At 39.1% G+C, this 25,646-nt stretch overlaps 1 protein-coding gene across 4 annotated transcripts in view; it reads left to right on the top strand.

Moving 5' to 3' along the window:
- Positions 1-25,646, top strand: part of shroom2a (shroom family member 2a) — a 55,024-nt gene that overhangs the window by 12,499 nt on the left and 16,879 nt on the right. For 2 of the 4 annotated variants that reach the window (XM_079841427.1, XM_079841426.1), the window contains exon 2: positions 7,448-7,596. In XM_079841427.1, coding sequence (XP_079697553.1) covers positions 7,448-7,596 — 149 coding nt within the window. Of the gene's footprint in view, positions 1-7,447; positions 7,597-18,212; positions 18,387-24,306; positions 24,649-25,646 lie in introns of those variants that run through there. The other 2 variants (XM_079841429.1, XM_079841428.1) reach the window with 2 other exon arrangements.

The following is a 25,646-nucleotide window of genomic DNA, read 5'->3' as shown; positions in this document are numbered from 1 at the left end:
TGTCATTGACTTGCATAGGAATCACTTCCGTGGACCCATCACGGAATTTTCGGCGATTCCGTGAAACTGCCACGGATTTTGAGTTAAGGGGCCCGTGTTCATTTCACGGAATTCTGTGAGACCAGGTTGAGCAAAACCAAGGCGAATGGCACATGACATACGTAACGACCAAACGTTAGCGATTGGTTATGGCAGATCCAGAGTGGCTCTGGGCAGATCCAATAGTTTTAAACTGCAACAGAGTACCCGCCTTCAAGGAAGTAAATGCTTGTCAATAGAGAGTGGCCAGACTCTCTGTACAAATGAAATGTACGAGAGTCTGGTAAGACCAGACTAGAATTTAACAGCAGTATGCAAGGAAGAAATTTAATTAAACATTGTAAAAATAAAACATAAGACTTCACTGTACGAATTATACAGTGATTCTTAATAAAGCCACTGAAATTATTTAGTGAAGAGAAGTGATTTTTCTCTTGTATTCTTCTTGTATTATTTGATTAACATTATTGACAAGCGGCAGCAGATTTATTAGGCTGCCGTCACTTTGAGACCTAATGCACGGATCTAATATACAGAAACGCATCCGGTTTTCTCCCAATTGTTTACATTCACTTAAGACATAACCCACTGTGTTTATGTAAACCTTGTGTATTTGACCTGTATGCGCAATAAGACGAGAAAGATAACAACTTAATTTAGTACTCACACGCTTTTAGTGCACATGCACTTCAGGTGTACGCACTCAAAAAAAAAAAAGCATGTCAGAGCAGCGTGCAAATAAAATATTTAACCGGCAAGGCTTTAAAATGCTTGCAAATAATATTGTGATTAACTGCAATGTCATGCGAGAGTAACCCTACCTCTGCGTTAACGTTACGTAAACGTACATCGAGTTGTATGTTGGGACAGAGGTGCCAGAACTGCAACTGAATGTGCACTGTAGCACGATACTACGATATTTATTCAAAAGCAGATTGTGGAGACATTGTAATCGTTCATGATCAAAAATCGTGATATCGCACACCCCTACCTTAAACACACAAGGGGTTGTCCATACCCTTGAAACGCACTCATTAACGCTCTTTAGGAGTGTCAATATATGGAATACAGCAAGCTCCTTTTGAAATATCTTTTGAAAATGTATTTGTTTATTTATTAGATATTCAGTATTTATTGTATTGCCTTGAGGGGAAGGAATTTAGCATTCCTAATACTAAGTCACAAGGAGCTCAGGCTCTTTTGTTTTTGCTAGGATACAATGTTCATTCAAAAGAGCTTAATCTGTACAGTTGAACACTTCTGTTGTAGCTGGAGTTGACTCAAATTCTTTAGTGTACGATCAAGTTCAGCGGAAACAAAAAAGCCCTTAGTCATAGTATTGTTCTGTACAGGCAGAGTCCTGTTATAGCTCTCGGTGTGTATTGTGCGTACTGCTATTGTCAAGATTGATAATGGCACCATTGTGGAGAGGTGATGTCTCTTTGTACTTTGAGTGTTGTGTATGTGTGTTTATGTGTACCTGATATTCCCTACGTTATGGGTACCAAATGTCCCCAAAAGGATAGCAATACCAGATAGAACAGACAGTTTATAAATCAATATTTACTATTTACTATTTTAATATTTTATCAGTTTTTTTTTAAATGTAAAAATGCAGAAAGTTTTCTGTGATGTGTATGTTTAGGGGAACAGTTGGGGTTAGGGTATAGACTATAAAGTTTGTACAGTATACAAATAATGATGTCTATGGAAAGTCCCCATAAAACATGGAAACTTGGAAACTGTGTGTGTGTGTGTGGGCATGTTTTTCTAGCCTGGTGGGGACTTCAACCTGACTGTAGACAGACTCATGGGGACTCGTGTCACCGTGGGGACCAAAATTGAGGTCCCCACGGGCACAAAAGCTTATAAATCATTCAGAATGAGTTTTTATGAAAATGTAAAAATGCAGAATGTCTCCTGTGAGGGTTAGGTTTAGGGGCAGGGGCAGTGTAAGGGGATAGAAAATACGGTTTGTACGGTATAAAAACCATTACGCCTATGGCGAGTCCCCAAAAGGATAGCGCACCAGACATTGTGTGTGTGTGTGTGTGTGTGTGTGTGTGTGTGTGTGTGTGTGTGTGTGTGTGTGTGTGTGTGTGTGTGTGTGTGTGTGTGTGTGTGTGTGTGTGTGTGTGTGTGTGTGTGTGTGTGTGTGTGTGTGTGTGTGTGTGTGTGTGTGTGTGTGTGTGTGTGTGTGTGTGTGTGTGTGTGTGTGTGTGTGTGTGTGTGTGTGTGTGTGTGTGTGTGTGTGTGTGTGTGTGTGTGTGTGTGTGTGTGTGTGTGTGTGTGTGTGTGTGTGTGTGTGTGTGTGTGTGTGTGTGTGTGTGTGTGTGTGTTGAGCACAGCAGGGTAGTCAGTAGCTGTAAACCTCAGTGCTCTGTCAGCGTAGAGCACAGGACACTAGTCAGCAGAACTCCCACATTCTTCCGTGCCACATCCTTCCCTCACCCCACCCCGTGCTCCAGACCCCTTGCAGAGACTGCCAGGTCATGGAGCTTGTTTCAAGCTCTTGAAAAATTCCTTAGAAATACCATCCAGTTGTTGGAACTGTGGTTAGCTCATGACACAGTGGTGCCATTATTACCATGGTATTTAGATTGTACTTAGGTACTTAGATATTGCAAAATATACTATGATACATATCAGAGTTTGTAGATTCTCCCAGTGTCAGCATGGTTTTTCCCCAATAGTCCAAAGACATGCAGGATAGGTGAATTGGAGAGACCATTCGTGTGTGAGCCCTGCAATGGACCTGTCCAGGGTGTTTCCCCGCCTGCGGCCCGAGATGCCTGGATAGCCTCTCACTACCCTAGAAAGGATAAGCTGTTTTGAGGATGTATTGATAGATGGATGGATGTCAGAAAAAGCCATGGTATTGCTTTGGTATACAAATACCATGGAGTAGGGCTGATAAATTAATAGTGATATTTTATAGGAAAAACATTTATCTACTGTAGGGGGTGGGTTATATGACAAAAAAAAAAAAATTCAGGCAGGATCTGTATTCATGCTGTTTTTGTTTTTTTTTCTGGGCCAAATCCTGACTGATGGCGATCCATTCTTGCCTTATTAATGCTCAGAGTTAATCACAATTTGTGGACTCTGCTTGTCCACTTACCCCTGGTTCTCTATGGGATTAAGATCTGGGGAGTTGCCTAAAATTTTAATTTAACGATCTCACTCTTGCCTTGTGACATGGTGCTCCATCATGCTGGGAAATGCATGGATCATTATCAAATTGCTCCTTGATGGTTGGGAGAAGTTGCTTTAGCAGGACGATTTGATTCCATTCTTTATTCGCAGCAGTGTTTTTAGGGAGAATTGTGAGAGAGCCCACTCCCTTGGATGAAAAGCAACCCCACACATGGATGGTCCCACGTCCCAGGATGCTTCACTGCACGACAGAGGACTGTTGGTAGCGTTGCCCTTTTCTTCTCTGGGAAATAAATGTTCTAGATGTCCCAAACATTCGGAAGGGGGCTTCATCAGATAAAATAACTTTGCACTAGTCTTCTGCTGTCCAATCCCTTTATTTCCTGCAGAATTTCAGTCTGCTCTTGAAGTTTTTCTTGGAGTTTCTGCCCTTCTTGACACCCGGCCGTTGTCCAAAAGTCTTTGATTCCGTAGCTGACTCCTCGGGAGAAGATCCGTTTGCTGGACATTTTGGGCCGCCCTGAAGCAGTTGAACGGATTTGCTGTCATCCCAAAGGTTTATACCCTAATATTTTGGATGTGTACCATGGTAATACCACAGTATTCTTTGACAAACCTCGAAGTACCATGTAACTGACACACGTGAATTTGGTAGAGAGTGTTTTAGTACTTGAGACCGGACTCAAGTCCAAGACAATATTTTCATGGTCTTGGTCTTTGCATACTCTGCAGATATGTTTTGTCATGAATATGCATGATACAGAGAAGAAAATATGTCTCTTTTTCACTCTCACCTCTGCTTTTAGCTCACATTCCCATTAAATAACACCCCACCATCATTCCTGATGATCCAACAGTGTTTGCTATCTTATGTTGTCTGATACCTCTCTTGTGAACATTTCCATTGTTCTAAGTCATTTATTCTCTCAGTATGGTGCGGAATGCCAGAGGGGGGCACCCAATAGTGAGCCTGTTTAACATTAACGTTTGAGGTTATTCTGAGTGCTTCTTATTTCGGCCTTCTTAAAGTTTTCCTTGTTTTATAAACTCTGAGGGGGGCTCTCGAGTCCGGATGTCACAGAGTCCTGCTGCTGTTAAAATAATAAACACAGGGAAGACTGCATACAACAAAGGAATAGCCACATTTTTGCATTCTTAACCAAGCACGTATATTCCCTAAGATGGTTTATTATAGGGCCGATTGGCACTTGAATCTAACCACAGCTGGTGATAAAGCTTGCATGAATTATCACTCGAGGTTTGTTGTCCATTTGAGCTTAAAGTTGACCTTCTAAAAAACTGCTAATAGCACCATGTAATGATAAAAGTACTTGTCTGTGAATGAATATCATCTCCCCAGAAAGGATCAAGTTTGATGAGTAATAGACATACCTGCAAAGCAAATAATGAACAGTCGTGATCAACTTTGGGGTAAAGACTCAAATAGCAGATAACTGGCTTACTGGAAGATAGGGCAGCATTACATATCATGTCAGGAATTTACTTTACTTTAGACCAAACCCCCTATTTGGCTACATGTTCCCTGAAATCTGCTCTTTATGACAGCATATTTATGATTAACTCGCTTCTAGCTCGGCTGTGGAGGTAAAGTGCTGATGTGGAAAGCTTATGACTTGCCCCCCTGTGCTGATTTAGAAAGGTGAACATGCCTTTCTCATTTGGTCATTTAAAGCTAAAACACCTACAGCAACAATAATATTTGGCACTGGAGTGTGTGCAGTTGTTTAGGGAAATGCTCTAAGACTTTGTTCACAGTGCACATACATCTGATTTGTTTTTCAAATTGGATCTTTAGGGCTGATTGTCCACACTGTCATTTTGCACGTGATATAAAATAAGATCTGTTTGTTCATACAGTCAATATCTAGTATATCTATACTTAGGGGTGGGCGAAATGACCAAAATCGTATTTTAGAAATTTAATTTCATAATAACGTTATATATCTCTAGCTATTTTATTTTATTTTTGTAATTAAAAATAAGAATAAATCAAATTACAAAACAGTAGGACAAATACAACAGAGATACAAATTAAATAAACTTTTTCAGTTGCAGTAGGTTTATTTAACATGTAGTAAGAAAATACTACAGAAATTTAATTATCAAGTGTATAACTAAAACACGCCATAGTCTTCACTGTATCAATTAAATATGAAATGATTCTTATTAAAGATACAAAAGTGATTCAGTCAAGAGCAGGGAGTGATTTTCTCTCTTTTTTTGTTTGATTAACATTGAAACCGAAAGCAGTTTAATATACTGTTGTCCCTTTAAGACTGAATGCACGGATCCAATTCAGTCACCAATTGTCATTGTTACACTGTAATTATATATTTAAGTTATGCGTAATATTGATGAACTTTATGTACTTACTATAGGATTAGGGTTTGATTGAGGGTTAGTTGCATGTAATTATGCTGAATTTACTGTTATTACTTTAGTAGTAAGTACATGCAATATATGTAACAAGGTAGGGCTGTACGATTAATCGAAAAATAACTGAAACCGACATTCAGAACCTCTAAACGACGTATTTTTCCCATGTCGGTTATTTCGTTTTTTTTTCGTGACTCCGCTCCGTCAGTCACATCAAGTGCAGTTTTCAAGCACACAGAGATGCAGGAGCAGTTATCTGTGTTTATAGATGCCCAGAATCACTATAGTAACTGCATGTTTTACACAGTTTATACAGGTCAATTGCTGTTCTTATAGCCTACGTGCTGACACACACACACACACACAGACGGCGCGCGCAAGCCCTGAAGCCGCTTTCACTTTCGTGCTCATAGTTTTGTCAAGTATGCGTTTAAAGGCTTGCCAGTTTCAACATTTAAAGCGATTGTGCCCTATTCAAAAACAACAATACGGAAAACTTATCCGTTCAGTGCTCAGCTTTTTTCTGTGACACAGAGAGCCGAGCCATGTCGCGTCTCTGACAACACACGCGCCCTGAAGGCAGACCTCTTTCACCTGCGTCCTCGCAAAGCTTGTCATTTGTATGTGGTTTAAGCCCTGCCAGTTTGAACATTAAAGCGAGTTTCAACCATCAGATGTGTATTATGTTGAACTAATGCCTGATATATTGTGACAAACGAACACTCAGATCTAGCTCGCATATCACGTGAAGATCGCGCGCAGAGGAGCGCAGAAACGCAGTGTCAACGCTGTCCTGTGACTAAAGTAAAGTCACTAAAGTAGCTTAGAAACTCAACTGGTATAGCATATATGTTAATACCTTTGCAGTAAGTACAAACCACAGCTTCATAATGAATAGAGACGGTATGAGTAATTCACACACAATCACTCTCTCATTGATGCATTCAGATAAATGTAATGTAGGCCTACTGTGTTAATTTATCTGTATCTGATGTACAACAAACAGAAATCTGCCCCATAGACAATAACTGCTGAAAGTGAACCATTTCCTTCAAGTATTTTAAAATCACAAAGAAATGCACTTTTTCATTAGAAAAAAAAATTCCACCTTTTAATAGTAGAAAATATTTACAGTACAAACCTTATCAGTGAACTTACTCAAAAACCTTAAGAGGGCAAAAAAAAAAAAAAGCTAAATAATCGTTCATTAATCGTAATCGAGGTCAAATGTTCAATTAATCGAGGTTTTTATTTTTGGTCAAATCGTTACAGCCCTTTAACAAGGACACTGAAATAAAGGGTTACCTAACTATTGTCTAATGATGGACCAAAAATGTGCCTCTGCTCATGTCTTTCGTGACATCACACCATGATGCTGAATAACATAAGTGTTGTAGTCATTACATATTCTTACATATACTGTGTTTCATTATTCACTACACAGCAGGTTCAATCTAGTTTTTAGGGTAAAAAGTAAGCAAAAATATCACAGACTAGTGTATGACATAACATGCATTGAATAATCAACTCCCAAACAACTAAAACAATTGAATGTTACTATTGACAACGAAACATTTGCATTGGATGTGTAAAAAAATCAGATTTTACTAAACTTATTTAAGTTTGTATATGCCAAACAATCCGATTTTTGTTCCCTATCTGAACCGCACTGCACTACCTGACATAGGCAAAAGTTGTTTACAAAAGGTGAATGCTCAACTAAATATTGTCCTTGATTGATTTCAGCCTCACAACAAAGAGAGTGCTCTCGGTATAGATCTATTCATTTGTAGGTGATATATGGCCATGCAACGGTGAGTTTTGATTGATCCTGAGTGTATTGTGTCTGTCACAGGTTGAAGAAGGCAGTAAGGCCGCGATCGTAAGACTGCAGGCTGGAGACGAACTCATCAACATCAACAACATTCCTCTCACTGGCTTCAGACAAGAGGCCATCTGCCTAGTCAAGGGCTCCCACAAGACTCTCAGCCTGGTGGTGAAAAGGTAATTTATCCACAACCTCACTATTATTTTTGGACCCTGTTTATGCCTGATTATAAAATCTTGGGGGATCTGATCACAAGTGGTCAATGTTTTCAGCTAACTTGCCTCACAAATACAAATTTCAAGGCGAGGGTCTCTGATTTCATGACATCATCATACATCCATTACTCACTATTTCATCGTGTTATTGCACGTTGATAAACACGCATGCAAAGTCAGCAGGCTGTTGCTTCCAAATATACTTCAAAATTTTGATCTTATTGCAGATGTGACTTTTTGAGCAGAATGCTTAGGCCTAGTTATTTTAGTAAAGCCCCTATTATCAACTACTTAAAGTCATAGTTGGTAAGGTTTATTCGAATCATTGTTTTAGCACAATGATTGATTGGCAGGTTGTCAGAAGCCGATGTTAATATCAGGTGTAAACAAGGTTTTTGACATTTCCTCCAAGTGCAAAAATATTTGTCGTTTTTGGCTGTTGTTCTTGTTTCATATAAAAGATGCACTGAATATTTTGAAAAGGATTCTTTGCGTTCCCGTCGATATTTGTATTGCTAGAAACACCAGTGAATCAATGTACGCCACAGGTGGGTAGTGAGTGTAGCCGTTGGGGTTTGGTGGTGTTTGCATCACTAGTTTAGCTGATGCTGAGGGAGCCGTTGAATTCCTGACGATCCAGTTCTGCCAGATTGCTTTCTGGCACTTATAAGCAAACCGGAATAGAAAGAGGAATAGAAAGCTAAAATAAAACCAAATAAGTTTCAAATTTATTTGTCATTTCAGCTATATAATTAATATAATAAAAAGTATTAAATTCACACACACGCAAACTCTGGTGTATCTCTCTCTCTCTCTCTCTCTCTCTCTCTCTCTCTCTCTCTCTCTCTCGTGATATATAACAAATTATATCATTAGCTTAGCATTAGTTGTTATTACTATTACTGATAGTGATAAATTGATTATTTGATTAAATATTTATTCTTCATTGACGACATTTTTGTATTTTTTTAAACGCATCAAAAAATTGTAAAACTTTATTCTCAGGTTTATTTTCAACATGGTCTCAGACTTTTGGTTCCCAACTAATAATACAACTTTATTAATTAAATGTATACTTTTCTGTTGGTGGACATTTCTTACCTATTTGACATTGAATTTTTACATTCTAGTGAAAAATGTAATTGCTAATCATTCAGTTTGTTAAAATACAGTATTAAGAACACAATACTTTGTTTAAAGAGTGAAAGTGCTAAGGGATTCAGTCCATGTGTGTATGTCACTGATCATCATAAGTTATTTTAGCTCCAGTAACATGATTATTTTTCTAATTGAAACATCAAATTGTGCATTTTTGTACTCGTCCACCCTCCCTATTTCTGACATTAAAATGAGAAGCCACTATGTTTTCACTAACAACCCTCTCTGAAGTTTCTATCTGATGCAGTAGATTTGCATGCGGGCTGAGAGCGGGTAGAGAGCGTGTGTCGAATATATGATGCAAATGAAGTGATTTGGTCCTGATTCACGTGGTCTGATTGTTATCAGGTTTTTCACGACTTTTGTTCTTTTCCAACTCCAAACACAAAGGTGAGATTTTCTCACCTTGAATGCAGTGTATGCAATTGTTTACAGCGACACTTACAGCAATGTGATCTCTCTGCTAGAAATGAAATAAAAATGGATGCAGAACCATGTTTGATTAAGTCGTCATTAAGCCATAAAGGTCTAATTTCATTTTTATTTTATTATACTTATATAGAAAATGTGCATTGTGAAAGACATATTTTCTCTCTGTCCAATTTTCACTGGCCCATTGCAGCTGAAGAGGAGCAAGCTGGTCAGTCCACTTCTTTGTGTGCCAAACACTGTCCTCTTTGTCTCAGCTTGGCATATGGGGGCAACACTAAGTATGTTTGTTCGCATTACAGGATAACTGCTAAACAAACAATGTCATCCAGGAAGAATAACTGCCTCTATTTATCTATTGCACAGAGCCATTACTGCGGGTTTGAAGCGGCGTAGAAGGTGACTCGAACTCTATGTTAAAGTGATTTGATTCACTGTTGTTGAATTTAAATTCATGGGAATTAGGCAAAGTTATCAATTTAAAGCTACACTATGTAACTTTTCCGTCCTCTAGAGGTCGCCTGTTCAAAACAAAGGCGTAGTTTGATGACGCCACGTTTGAGTGCAGAATCTTGGGACAGGTGGTCTTCACCTCACAGCCGATGGAAAACAGTCAGGATAGGGCTCGGGCAGAAATCATGTTCATGGATGCGATTATTAACATTACTGTAGTATGAAGCAGAGCAGGACCGAGTGTTGTGGAGCTGAGCAAGGCTGCAGGAGCGATTGAAGAGCAAAAATCTTACATAGTTCACCTTTAAGTCAAAATGAGATTAAATGAGATGAAATGCATTAACTTTGGCTTGAGGTTTTTTTTTCTGTTTATTGTAGATTTTAGATTAAATGGGGGTTGTTTGGTGACAGTAGTAGGGCAATTAACACCCTGGATAGTTCTAGGAACTTACTTCTAGGAACTAGGGTGGTTCAGCAAGAACTAAAAGTTCCCCTAGGAACATTTTCCTGGTTGCATTCGCATTGCCAGTAGGAACGCTGAAGTGACGCAATCCACGTTTTGTTGTTGTGACTTTTCTTTTGACGCTGTGGCAGACATTTATTTTGACGCCGATGAGAACGCCAGAGCCTGAGCACACAGTGCTCCAATTCTCAGGCTTGTTTAACAGTCATGTCTAATATGTTGTTAGATAGAACTGTTATACAAAGAAAGTAGACAGTAAATGAAAAAGTATTAGCGTTTGTCATGTGGTTGATGTCCAATGTCGCTAGGTTAGCAGAAATACATAGTCATGTTTTCCTTGGTCCCCTCAAATTGCGTTTTTACGTTGGATTTTCTCCTAAGCGTAAAGGCTGAGAGGTCCATCTATAACTAGCCACGTTTACATGCGCACTTTTTTGTCATTACGATTGAAAGATTCGGTGGACTGTTTACATGAGACGTTATATGAACCGATTTGTTGTTTAGGCCTACATGTGCTGACTTTCAGTCGGAATCATTTTGTGACATGCGCACACAGGTTGTCTGTCGCATAGATTCGTAACGTTTCCAATTATAATAACTGCAACGTTCGTGGATCAATAATTCTGTTGGTCATTTTTTTTTTTTTTTTCTGTGGGCGGGCATGCAGTAGTTTAACCTAATTTATGTCCTATACAATGGCTATTTCAACAGCTGTGAATGATGAATGCGGACTCAAAATGAATTTAATTTAATTTGAAAAACACAAAATTAACAATAAAATGCACCCAAATTATTAATAAAAACAGGATAACGGTGAAACATGAATGAAAGCATTCAAGACGTGCTCAGCATCATTACTAACGTTAGGCTAGACGCATAAATATTTCTATTTATATAGATGATTAGGAAAGATACCATAATCACAGAGGTATAAATATTAACAAAAGTAATTAACGACCGTGGGTAATGTTACTTAACCAATTTGAAGCAGTTGTTGAACTTTTTTTATATAGGCCTATATAACTTACGAGAAACAGAGAGAAATATCGACACGTCCTCTCCAGCAGCTTGAATGTTCCCCGTTGCACTGGCAACTCTCAACGGCCACCAGGACTTACACAGTTTTATAAAAGCTATTTATTATTTGTTGTAAAGTGTAAGAATCACCTCAGAAAAATGTATTCTTCTGTCAGGCGCAGTTGAAGCCTAGGACTAACGCTGTCAAGATGAGATGGTGTAGCCAGGCTATGTCTGTGTCATTATTCCAACATTATGTTCATAACTTATGAACTAAAAAGTTATGAAATAAAAAAGTTTAATACCTCAGAAAAATGAACTTTCCTCTCTGTCAACATTAGCCTGGTGTGAGTGTGGCGCGTGCCCTGTATATTACATCACAGAAAGACGTACACTCAAAGTAATCGGATCAGGTTGTTTACATGGTGGAATTTTTCATTTGATCGATTCATGAAAAGGTTTATTCCACCCCTCTCAAACCGATTACAATTTCATTCAGTTTGGGCATTTTTATTCTGACTGAGGTGTTTATATGGAGCATTTTCATTCGGATTGGACTTTTAAACTGATTACAGTGCTCCATGTAAATGCACCTACTGTTTTCCATGTTCGTAGAGTTAGTTTCTGGAAAAAATAAATAGGCTATAATCTGTAAAAAAATGGCTGGTGCTGGTGTTTGGTGTGCATTCGCCAATAAGCACATTTACGTCGCTGGTAGTTCCTATTGTGCTTGGGAAGGTTAGTTCCCCCAAAAGGAGTTCCTAGAACTAAAATCGTTCCTAGTTCCCGCGGTGCAAACACGCCACAATCCTGGTACTTCTGCCAATATATCTAAGAACTATGAAAAGGTTCCTCCGGTGTAAAAGCCCCTATTAAAAGGATTGAGTCGGTTTCATATCTCCAACAGTGAAACAAATGTGGAGTGATTAGGCAATCTGGGATAAGTGGCTAACATTGTTAAACATCTCACAGCTTATTCAGTTAGAGTGATGCATTCCAATAGAGTAATCAGGAAAGAATTCAGGAACATTCTGTGATACTGCGTCTGAATGTTTAAATCAAGAGAACCTAAACCCTCATTTGGGAAAAAAAAAGGTTTATCATTTGTAGCTGTGATTTTTGTTGTGCACAAATGTTCCTGTATTTTCCTGTGCCTGTAGCAGATCATTTCAGTGGGCAGCAAGACATGACTGAGTCAGAATTAGCAAACACAGAGCAGATAACAAGACCACAGTGGAAGGTAGGGCACGCGTGGGCAGACTGATGTTTCACAAGAGGTGTGAATCTCATTCAGAGTGGCTTTATAAATGGCTGTCATTTAAGAATAGCCTGATTATTTAAGCTTCTATACCATTCAAAAGTTTGAAAAAAATATATATATTTTTAATTGATTTGAAAAAATTAATACTTTATAATATATTATATTATAATTCAGCAAAGACGCATGAAATTTATCAAAAGTGACAGTAAAGACATTTATAGATTATTTCAAATAAATTATTATATTCTATTTATCAAAGAATCCTGAAAAAAGGAGCATGGTCTCCAAAAAAAATAAATAAGTGGAAAACAGTTATTTTAAATTGTAATATTTCACTATGCAGTTTTGGTGAGTATAAGAGAGTTCAGTCACACTGTATATTAGGTGTCCTTATATACTATAATGTACTTGCATCCAAAAATAAGTACAATGTACTTTTTGTGTTGATATGTTTATTGCAAAACACTTATTGAGGTGGGATATGGGTAAGGTTAGTGACGGGTTTGGTGGTCTAAGGGTGGATTAAAAGGTATGGGTAGATCAACAGTGTAATTATAGATTACAGAAATTAATTATAGCTGTAATTACATGCAGGTATTTTTTCAAATATAAGTACAATGTAAAAACATGTATGTACACATGTTACACAAGTTCACTGTATCAAATTATTACTTTTCATTACTTGCACCGAGAGTTCTTTCAATAACATTTAAAAAATCCTACCAACCCCAAACTTTTGAATAGTAACTTTTATCATTTTTTGGTGCTGGTCCCAGTGAAAATGTTTTCATTAAATCTAGAACTTCAAAAAATCTACAAAATAAATAACATTTGAATCCCATAGTTACAGAGTGGTCTCAAGCTTCTAACCCCAACTGTAAATAACATGCATATTTATAGCCAACAAATAACATGCTGTTACATCACTCCACGCTAACACTCATGTTGTTTTAAAAACCTGTCGAGGTTGATGTAATAGTCATAATTCTTTATAATTGTATGACAAATTTGTCATGTTTTGTCAGTCCTGTAAGGCAAATCACTGGGGTTGTGTGACCAAAGCGATCTTGACCATGGCGAACCATGCACCTCGATCTGTACCATTACGATAGAACAGGGTGACATGTGGCTTTTAACAGTGTACTTTTGAAAGGGATTGTATGTCTGTGTAAGATCCAAGCAAAATAGGAGTTTGACTGTGAAATGAGGAAATGGGAAGTTGTTGAGTTTGTGGGCGGTGCCTGTTTTGCATATGCTGACTTCACTTGAAACTATGAGGTCATGGGATGAGCTGGAATAGACTGTTTAGTTTGGCATGACCAAGGCACTGGACAAACAGAGAAAGTAGCATTTACAATGGAACAAGGCCATCTGTATGCTTTGATGCTCAGTTTATGCATATTAAGAACTTTAGTAGTTTTTAACCAATACTTTTTACAAAGAAATGAACAGTACTTTTGAAAAATTTATAAAATAATGTACATTCGCATGAGATGAAGACTCTACAGTGAGCACGTTTGCATGTACACCAATATGCTGATAACTCACAAAAATAAGCTTATTGAAATAACCCGTTGCCCCGGTTTACGTACAAACCAATAACCTAGCAATGCAAGTACGCTGCGTTTACAAGCCTTTATTGATAAATCTATTTCCCAGTAGTGACGTCAAAACGTAATCATTCATGTGTCTGACTCACAGTATTCCATTTGTTATCTCTGTTGTGATGTTAAATAAAGCAATTGAAAAACAAAGAGTAGTGCAACATGTCAAGTGGGAAACTTAAACTCATATATTATCCTCTCATGCAGTTACAGATGCAGCATTTTGATTGTTTTATCATTTCTTGGGTCAAAAAAGTTTGCAAAACAAAAAAGTTTCCTCCTCCACTACTGTGTGAAACGCCCGCTCTATCTGGATGTGCTTAAATCCATAGTGAGTAGTACGCTTTCCTGTCACATTTCATACATGCGCACTTCAATAAGCCCACAGAACCCGGGTAAAAATCTATGGTACCATTCACTCCTATTATAAAGCTTGGAAGAGCCAGGCTTTTTTTTAAATATAACTCCAATTTACGTTTGGCTGAAATAAGAACGTCATATACACCTATGGTTTGAGGGTGAGTAAATTATTGCATAATTTTAATTTGGGGTGAACTAACTAACGCTTTAACACTGCTGTCATATCAGTATCCTAATAAAAGCGTTATTTTAGAATAAGCAGACGAGGGCCACCATTGAGATCACATAACCAGCCCACAGCCCAGTCCTACTGACTTTATCTTTTTTGCCACCTGTTGATGGACACTGTTGCTTGCGTAATAAATAAATCATGACTGACTGTGAATTTCTACAAATCCATTGGTAATTAAAAACCTTTTTAATTGCTTTTGCGTGATACAGTATTCACACCAATTTACTGAGTTCACCTTTAATTAATCATATTTTTGTCTTAATGTAACTCTTTATTTAGACAACAATGTACTAAGTAATACATATAAATTACATGAACCAGTTTTTACACATTCGGATTCGCCATAGTAATACAAGTGAATAATGTCACACAGTGATTAATTCGATGAACTACTCTAACCTACCAATGTTACTAAACCCTTAGGTGAATGAAATTCATCCCATGACACACACTGAATATTATCACCCGTGCATCACGCAGCATTGAACGTTTCTGTGGATGCCAGTGTGCCCAGATTCCCCACTGAGTAGGTAATCTAACTACAGCGATATTGGGATTATGGTCAGTGTGATTAAAATGGGATTTAGAGTCTGCTGCTTCTAGATTAGATGGTACATCCACACTTTTACAGACTGTCTTGTCTGGTGCTAGAATCAAAGCTATAATACTTATGAAGTGTGGAAATTGTAATGCAAGATCGGTCTTCAGTCAACACCAAGGTTTGGAATTATTTGGGTTTTTTCTAAAGTTTGATTTTGGTTTCAGACACACAATCTGTTCTTTGAAGGCTATTCTACATAGTATGTGTGTGTGTGTGTGTGTGTGTGTGTGTGTGTGTGTGTACTGATGTCTTGAACAAGAGAAGTAAACTGCAGACAGAGACAAATGCGGATGGTCCAGGTGCACAATAACAAGAGGACAAATACATTTGTATTTTTTTAAGAACACGGATACATCAAAAGTTCTCAGATGGCGGCTTTATTGAAAAGTGCATGCCAAGCAGCATTTTCATCTGCAACAGCGAAGAGAAATTCTGGGATGCCAAGCTTTTGTGCTAAGTTTCAAAGAAAAAGACACATCTGGAACTGATGAATAAAGAATAGAGATTCAACGGGGCAAAATAACATTTTTTTTTCACTATATTGTTTGAAGAGCCATACAATCCAATAACACAGAAGTGCTGCAGAAAGCATGAGATGAAATTTAGTTATGATATTTTAATAATCTGAAAATAATATAGCACTCATTTGAAATAGAAACCGCTTGTAGCATTTTAAATGGTTTTACTGTACTATTGATCAATTTAATACAACCTTTACTGAAAGCACAATCTCATAGTGATTCCAACACTAACAATAAACACTAAGCATTCTGCTGCTGAGGAGATTATTTTCCCAAGGTACGCATTCTTATTGTGGTTGTTTGATTTAGAATTCCAACCATGACTTCACATACAATCTGTTAACGTTAACAGTGGCATACAGATGAGAGAAGGCAGTCATGTGACAGAGGTGTGTCTGGAGTGATGTTTTGAGTTACTCACTTGTGACTGATTCAGAGAAATCTTTTTGTTTTAGGAACGTCTGCCAACTGGTTCGTCATGACCTTGAATTTTCGTGTGAAACTATCAAAGAGAATGTGTATTGCTATGATTCAGATTCAGTCATTTGTTTATTCTGTAAAGCTCTGTTGATTGTTCATTTACTATTCTCAGAAACTTTGATTGGAAAAAGACCTCAGGAGAGCAAGTTTAAATCATTATAGTTTTTTGTTTGTTTGTTTTTTTGCTGTTTTTTTTTTTTTGGTGCTTTTTACAGTTTTTGTCTGTCATGTGTTTGAATGCCCCGTTGACATTATTGACCCAAGGGACCTTTTGTAATAAACAGATCTTCCGAGGCCAGTCCTTCTGCTACAGCCAGCTCCTCACACAGCATGACTACAGCCACCTAGTGGCTGAAAGCCATAACACAATAATGGATTGTGTACGATAGCAGGGGTTCAGGGCTAACAAAATGTTCAGGCTGTAGAATCATATGGACTTCTTTTTTGGAGCTTTTTGAGAACCTCCTGTCCCAGTCCACTTTCATTGTATGGAAAAGTCTGTTCATGTGGGTGAGTAAAAAAGGACAATGCAAAGATAAATCAAAGATTCGTTTTTAAGAAACATATTCCATTAAATGCAACTTCTGATTTGAAGTGTGAATTTGTGTGTGCAAATACACACAGCGTGCACTACTGTTGTTGGATTCAGTACGATTTTATTTTACTTTATACTTTAAAATACTTTTATTTACACATGAAATGGATCAAAAGTGTCAGTAAAGACATTCACAATGTTACAAAAGATCTCAAACTTTCTATTCATCAAAGAATCCTGAAAAAAACTCCATCAGTTTCACAAAAACGAAAGCTTGAACTCCTTTCACTGTTAATAATAATAATAATTTTTTTCTTGAGCACCAAATCGGCATATTTTAATAATTTCTGAAGGAACGTGACACTGAAGACGCTGAAAATTCTGCTTTATCATCACAGAAATAAATTATATTTTAAAATCTATTAAAATAGAAAACTGCAATTTTACATTGTAATGTTTCACAATATTAATGTTTTTACTGTAATTTTTATCAAATAAAAGCTGCTGTGGTGAGGCTTCTTTAAAAAAAAAAAAAATAATAATTAACTTACCAACCCCAAATCTTTGAACAGTAGTGTTATGTATAGCCGAGTCATTCTAAATATAATATTTTATATATTTGGCTGGTGGACAAAAGCGTCAGTGTTATACATTGGAATTGTAGATGGAATAATCCTGAGGTAATCAAAACTGGGAACCCCGTTTTATTTTTTGGATCACACTTTCTCGAAACCTTCTGTTGAAGGAAGATAAGATTTATCTGTAAGTATCCTTATCCCTCTTGCAATAGGCCAACTGTCAGGATTAATTTATGTTATTAATGATTTCCCAAGATGCAGCTGAAATGGGGTTTCTTTCTTCCATTGGACATTAATACAGACTTTGGTTGCAGCATTTTTCCAAAAGGCTGCCTAAAACAGGACATTAACCTGTCCCTCTTTTAGTAAGTATTCAGCTATTAAATTGCATCTAAAGGACTAAGTATTTCAGCTACAGGATGTAGTTTAAATGTTAAAGTGATGCATTATGCAATAGGCCCATCTAGGATGTGTATTCCAGTGTACTGTGTACTGGCTTCACTGTGTCTATGCCTCTGCTCAATAGAGTAAAATAGCTGTGTGGCTATAGTGACCAGAGCTGTGTCACTCTGGGTTCAGAATCCAATTATAACTAGTAAACCTCTTCTATGGCATTAACTGAAAGAGGATAACTTGAACTTGATCACCAGAGCAGGGGTGGAGCCAAGACATCTGCATATGATTTATAGAGGTGCTCAGTGATCCAGTATAACTGCTTTCTTGTTTCCTTAATTTCACTGTGTAACATTTGTATTAGCACCACCTAAATGCCAAAGTGGTTTATAATTTGCAATTTCATGTGGTGCTAATCGATGATTCACCCTTTTTTAAAATGATTTGTGGAATGGTCCATTGGCAAGGTGAGTTCACACCCGTGGGTAAGACACATTTCATTAGCATTAAAGGAAGAGCTGCTGTTTTCACAAGTACTTTAAGGAAACATAATCAAACATGGATAACCACAGCGATGGGAACTGGTCTTTAAAGCAAAGCATATCATGACTGAATCAAACCAGGTGCTGTAGTGGGCTCAGACCTTTTAATACAGGTGTTATTGAGGTATGTAAAGTGTTGAAATGTTGCCATACTTATCCAGTTTTGTAGTTATCAATGTCTAGATTTCATGATTTAGTGAATGATGAGGTACAATATTTTCCTATTTTATTGAACTAGTCAAGAATGAAACGCTTGAGAAACCTGACAGGTTTTTTTTCAGTGCTTTTAGTTACTAAAAGAAAATGATGATCTTTTTATTTGTGGACATCAGGTCATATTCTTACTGCAGGTGGCTTGGCTTTACAGGAAGCAGCATCAAACAGTTGTTTGGACAAGCTCCTACAGTGCTATGGTGATGAGATCCCTCTGAATCTCTGTTCCTTTATTTTGGTTGCTATGACACCTGTTACATCACCAGCCTGTGAAAGTGAAAGGTACATGGGAAAGGTGCTGAGGGATTTATCTGCCTGAATCTGGCTCAGTCGGTAGGGGAAGCTGGGTATGGTTAGTTTTGACCACAAGTTGGTTATGGTCGGGCATGGTTGAATTAGTATGGGTCTCAGTCTCAACACAAAGTAGCTACATCTTTCTAGTAAAAATCTGTGTCATTGTAAAATTACTGATGGAAATTGTGATTCACTTATGCGTTGTGATTCTTTCTTGATCAATTCTGGGTTGAACCATTGATAAAATTCATAATATAAATTTTCTGACACAATGATATCAAAATTGACATTAAAGGTCCCATGGCATGGCATTTTTCTATTATTTTATAATGTTTCCTGAGGTGTACTTGTATTGTTAGTATGATTTTTACATTAAAAAATGTCATAATTTAGAAATAAAAGGCATTTTTTCTATACTGTTATTACCCCTCGTGTCTGCTGTGAGACTTCAGTGAAAATGCCCACTGTTGTGATTGGCTGACATCTTTGCATTTAAAATGAGTGTTAGATTATGGTTATGCGGAGGGGGCGTGGTTTAGTGAGGCACTGCACGCACTGCATGCATGAGAGAGAGAGACTGACTGGACACTCGTGAACCATGAAGAGCTGGAGGAAGTTTTATTGTGCTGAGTTGTTGAGAGTGCTGTGCTGTTAGCGCGAGCTTATTTGTATCTGAGAGTTCTGAATAAACAGTCCCAGTCACGTCGACTCTGTCTTCTTCCACCTTATTCTACAAACTTTGTAACACATGTAATGTAACATTACAGCCGTCGAGATGACGAATCGTCAAAGTGTGGATTATAGCATTATTTTATGATCTATTCCTATCACATGAAAAGCTGCAGTGATGAGCATTGAGTAGACAGTCTGTTGATCGCGTGAATGCAGTGATCTCGTCATTACAACGCGTTTTCTCTCACAAAATGCTTTCACCACAACTAACAGCAAACACGACGTCGATATGAATACAGTAAGAGCTTTGTGCAGCATAACAGCGTCATTCATATAACGGCAGTTTGGGCAAGTGTGCAGATACACTCGCGACGTGTGATTGACAGATCCGAACATTATAAAGAGTGTTCTTTGATCGCTCTCTGTAGTTTAATCACGTAAAAAACGGATTTGTTTCATGCTACTAACAGAAACGATCGTTTTAGTCACTGGCTTGATTCACTGATGCATTACGCTTAGGGCATCAAGACGGCGATCATTAAACAATCTAGAAAGAAAGTCTGAGTGAACTTGAATGATTAGCTACACATCAGAAATCACTGATCAGAGATCAGGCATTAACACTGTTACTCACTGTTTGTCACGGTGCTGTCAAATCCATATCGTAAAATCTGTTTGTAAAGCCTGTGCTGACATAAACTGAATCAATTTTCTCCGAATGCTCTGGGTGGGCAAAGTAGAGGAAGGGGAGGTAACCTTTCCTGGTGTGATGTCATAACAGGAAAATTCAAGATCAGCTCGTCTGAGCTATCATTTTCTCAAAAGCAGAGAAAGACAGCCAGAACTCGGTTTACATCCATCAAAATTTCTAGCCACTTGGGGACCATATACAGGCTAGGGGAACTCAAAATAATGTTAAAAAAACTCATAAAATGAAATGTTCATGCCATGCCCTTTTAAGAACAACTTTTTCAGAATTTTTCATGTCTGACGATTAAAATGTAAGTATATCAGGGCTAATCACTGGATTCAAAACCTTTCTCACAGTTTTATGTAAGTGAAGTCTTCAGTGTTGCTTAATGTAACACGGTTTGTTATTCAGGTAAGGAGGATGCGGGAACCGGCGAACATTTAAACACTTTAATCATAAATAATAAACACAAAACGAAAGTAAAAGTGTCAGTCCCTCACAGATGATCTATCTGCTCCTTTTATCAATCCGGAGCTCCTCCGCGAAACACTTAAGACCGGTGTGGCGTGCAGGTGGGCTCACACCTGCACCTGCTAATCCTCATTAGCTATCACGGCACTGACCTCGCACCGGTCTCACGGCTCTCACCCCCGCCCTGCTTGCCACATACCCCCATCGTTCTTGCTGGCCGGGGGGTACCCACGACACTGTGCTCTTCTCCGCAAGTCAAAGTGGCCGCAGAACCTTGGGGTAAAGACAGACGAGGTGAGAGAAAAGGAGACCGAAAGACAAGGAGAGACAGCGATGAAATAGGGGAGAGGGAAAAAATCCTGACACACTGGCGCTCGGTCCTCAACCAGCAGAGAGGCTCTCACTCGCGGTGCCATGCAATGGTACTGAACTCGGTGGACGACTTGATACTCCTCCGCCTCTTAGTGGCCGGCAATGGCTCCTCCACTATGGTGGCCCAGGAGCAAGCTTTCCATTACCTCGCTCTGCCTGCTCCTTCCCATCATGGCGGATGGCAGCAGGCCTGGCCTCTGGCAAATGCGGGTAACTTCTGTCCCCTCACGGACAGCAGCCACCCCACCTCGACCCAGGAGCATGGCAACGAGCTCTCTGTCCATCCCATTTGTAGTTCCATTGCTCCAGCACCACCACCTCGGGCAGCCACTGGGGTCACTGCTCCCTTGTGCTGCCCAACCTCCTCAGCGCTGCGATCCCCCTCAGCAGCGAGGGCTCTCTGACAACACGTCCCTTCTTCCTACTGGGTTTTGGCACCAATGAAACAAGGTTTGTTATTCAGGGAAGGAGGTGGAAACTGGTGAATGTTTAAACAAAACAATAACAAAATCGGCAGCCCCTCACGGACGTTTGCCACACACGCATAAACAAAAATGAACATAAAGTACAGATCTGGTCCTCTTTCATCCTTCACTGTCGTCACTCCTCCTTTTATCAATCCGGTGCTCCTCCATGAGACACATTTGAGACCGGTGTGGCACGCAGGTGACCCTCATTAGCAACCACGTCACTGGCCTTGCACTGCTCTCTTGGCCCTCGGCCCCGCCCTGCTTGCCACACTTATGCCGTGTTCCAGGCAACCCGTAACCCGTGTTCTTCCAACCTTCTACTTGTGAAAGTGCACTGGAACGGCAGTCAAACCCATGACTTCCCACCCGTGAACTCGTACTAGATCAATGTTCTCCCAGTTACATGCTCTGACGTCACATAGCCCGCGAAACAACAATGGCAGCCCCTACGGATGTGGTTTTTATGAAAGTCGTACACGAATAAAGTAAAATAAAAGGTATAACAGCTTCTCTTGCCTTATGCGCTGTTTTTTCTCCTCCGTTTCCCTCAAATAAGAAAGGAGTAAGCACCTTTGGTGATATAAATGATTGTAAATGAGCATAAGCCCCGTACGGTCCGCCATGCTTTGTTTACTAGCTACCACAATTCCTTGCGCTCAGGCAGTTTGGCGTGACTTTGTCTGGAACGCTACAAAGTCGTGAGTCGTGGTGTGAAGTCGTAACTTACGGGCTCAAAAACTTGCCTGGAACGCAGCATTAAATGGAAGTAAGAATGATTAGTTCTTGTAGATATTCCCTATGTGCAACAGATTTAGGTACTAGATATGATATTTGTCTTTATGGGCATTACTGCCGTTTCAGGTCTAAACTTATCAAACACACTTTTATATTGTGATGTGCTTTTTTATGCTCAAGAGGAGCACTTCTTTATTACAAACATTTCTACATTCAACTATCAAACCAAAGTACAATAGGAAGCAATTACAAAAGAGACAATTTAGACACAGTAAAGTTAAGTAATTAACCTAAGAGGCAAAAAAGGTAATGTGCTTTGTATGTTTTTTGGAGAGAAAAAAAAGCTTCTATGAATGTAATGATAGCTGTTTATTTAATCTCAGTAAAATATCACATCACTACAGGCTAATCCCTGGACTCTGGGTATTCAGTCTAGGTCTGTGATCAGATGTCGATCTACAGGTCATATAAAGCCTCTTGGAATGTAAAACTTTGCACAGAAGGATTCAGTCTCCTGTGCTGACTGTTTCCAAGAAATGTTGGCATGGAGCAATGAATTTAGAGTCCTTTGCTCACCTTCTAAGTCTGATTACTGTGCACCTTTCTTACTTCTTACACTGTAAGCTGAGGTTAGATCAAGGGCATCCTTAATCACATCAACATGCAGAAAACCTGACGTGAGCAAGCCATTAATTTCTTGTTAGGTCCAAATAGTAACGCATAGTATATGTAGGTTTAAGGAATGCTTTATGCTGATATATCTTAGTACTGTTCACCCAAACAAAAGAGACACGGCTGTGAACCCAGCGGGGGGCTAGACGGCTATTGGTTCTTTGGCTGGTATGACATGCAGCTCAGGAATGTGCCTGTCATTACAAGCACCTCACGGTTGGCCTCTCCTGGCCCTGTATTAGCGGTTTGATTGAGATGCGTTCTAAAGAAGGTCTTTGTGCAGATACTCAACAGCCAAATGAATAACTGACTCCCATGCAGCCAAATCTGTCTCGTTGTCCCCTTGTGTCCAATATTACATTGAATGAAGTGCAGTTTCCATTAGAGGGAACAAAGACAGATGGATCAGATAAGATAGTTGGATTTAGCGCTTCACATCTGTCCTTAAACACTTACTCTTGTCTCCTTGAAAAACAAACACATGGCAAGATGGTTTCAGAATGGGTTCTCTCTCTGGAATAAGATCTTTTAAAGTTTACAGGACTTTTGCCTACCTTTTTGAGGCAGCAAGAAAAATGCAACCTTTATGGGAATGTTAATGCCTAGGAATGGACTCCTGTCTGGAATGCACGGATGAGAAGTAGTCTTACAATAGATCATTGTGAAAGATTTCGTAAAAGTCCGCCCATCAGGCATAGGCCAAAACAATTCTTCTGTAATCTTCTTGCTTGTCACCAGACCTCTTGTCTTGATGCCAAGAAAAGTTTTAATCAAGCTCAAAACTTGGTAGGTCAAGCTCTAATCACAGTCAAGCTTCACTCTTGAGAGTGTGCTGTTTACAAAACGAACAGGTTGATTATTTGAGATCTCTAAACTTGCTTTAACCAGATGTCCTTTTTCAGAGCTGGAGTGATCTACCGGTCACATGATCAGTTTCGGGGGTTGGGAGGGGTTATTGCTTGAGGTCAACGGTCACGGTGACGTCTAGTGGTGTCAGTGAGGGGGAATTTGAAAACTCTGGTGTCGTGTAGGTAGAGCCACCATTTAGTATTCAGTGCTGGACCAAGCTGGATCAGTTGATAGAAATAAATGTGTTTCTGATCTGTTCATATTTTAATAAAACCCTTTTCTTTTCTTTTTTTTTTTAAGTGTATTTCTGTTGTGTCTTTCTTTGGTTTTGCTCCACTTGACAAACCAGTGCAGAAGCTTTAGACTGTAGAAATCAACCTGTTGCCATAGTAATAGAAGAAACAGAGGACCGCTGCACAAGAGGGGTTCAACAAGAGCATTTGGCCCTCTCGGCTGCTCATTAGCATACCATCACTGAGCCAATAGGGAGACAGAATCTGCTAGATTGCTTCAAGGAGACTGGCTGTGACAACAGCCCCCTCCTCAATCCCTCCCCCCTTACTTCCCGGGGAAAAATCACCATAATCCCTGTTGAGATCTGCCCTGACTGCAACAGTCACACAGGCACTGGAAGTAGATATGAGAGTGTATGTGCTAAGGCTCGTATGATCCGATCTCTTCATGGGGTTCCTCAAGGATACCTTTTTCTGTACTCTTTCATATGGAAGACGTGGATGGTTGAAAAGACTCACACTGCGGTCTGGGACTGGCCGTCTATGGAGGGCCCTTTGTCCTGGCCTGTCTTTGATGTGAATGTGGAATGCACTGCCTGGGGAGTCCACTGGAGCAAACCCGGACTCTCAGTACCATTTCATCCATCAGAGTGTCTCAAGTCTGCTCTTTTTAGGGATCTGTTTGGCAAACTTGCTTGCTTGAGGGATTCTTTGGTGAGTTTAGAAGTTTACATCTTGCTGTCTGTTTTCGTCTGCTGTCTTTGTCTCACACCTGTTGTTGTTCTTTTGCTTCTGTTTATCTTGCTATATGTTTAGTCTTGTTTTATTTTATCTGTTTGTGAAATCTACGATTTGGTGCAGCTTGTCCCTCAAGTGACTCGGGCCATGTGTAAACGAGTAGATGGTATGTGAAAACTTGACCTCGTGAAACCTGTTGCATTTATCTTGGCAAACCAATATCTCCCTTTGATGTTTTTCAAACACTATCGGATCCTATTACTAAGCAATAGCCTTTTCACTTTCAAAAGCTTGCTAATCTTTCATGTAGGTGTCTTTTTTAAGACTTTTTCATGTTGGTTTGCCCTGTGAATAAGATTTGAATGTTAACTCTTTACCCAAGCTAATTTGCATCAGAGCTTAGGATTGGTTGTTGTCTTTTCAGAAGTGATTTGTTTGTTTTTGAACATGCCTTGTTCTGAAAACATCAGTGGGGGATTTTCCCCTCCGAACCCCCTCCTTGGCCTCCATTCCGCCTGGGCGCCGCTGATTCAGACCACTGGCATATCTGTGCTAGACCAGCTGTAGCCCTGACAATACATCTAATAAAGAGAGTGTCATTAGCATCTGAATAGCCAGCACCATGTGTGGCGAGCACATACACACTTGAAACTTTTACGCAGGAACAGACAGCATCATTGAGAGAGAGCAGAGGGTGTCTTTTGGCCACTCATAATTTGCTGTTTAATCTGTTCTGCAATCTTTTAAATCTGTGACAGGGACGTACATAGACATCTTTATTTTAGACAAAATCAGCTTGGTTAACCAAAGGTGGTTTAAACAAATCTTTTGGGGTCAAAGATATTTGGGTTAGCAATGCATAGTAGTGTTTATATTCAAAGAATGTCTCTTACTGTGTTACTGGCTAGAGGATGACTGGCACTTGACCTCGTGGTCTAATGGAGTAGCACTGCATGAATGTTATTCTAACCCCT

The sequence above is a fragment of the Gobio gobio genome, assembly GCF_949357685.1.
Source record: "Gobio gobio genome assembly, chromosome: 17".
Taxonomy (NCBI): domain Eukaryota; kingdom Metazoa; phylum Chordata; class Actinopteri; order Cypriniformes; family Gobionidae; genus Gobio; species Gobio gobio.
The sequence above is the reverse complement of the archived record's forward strand: the minus strand, read 5'-3'. Positions and strand labels throughout refer to the sequence as shown.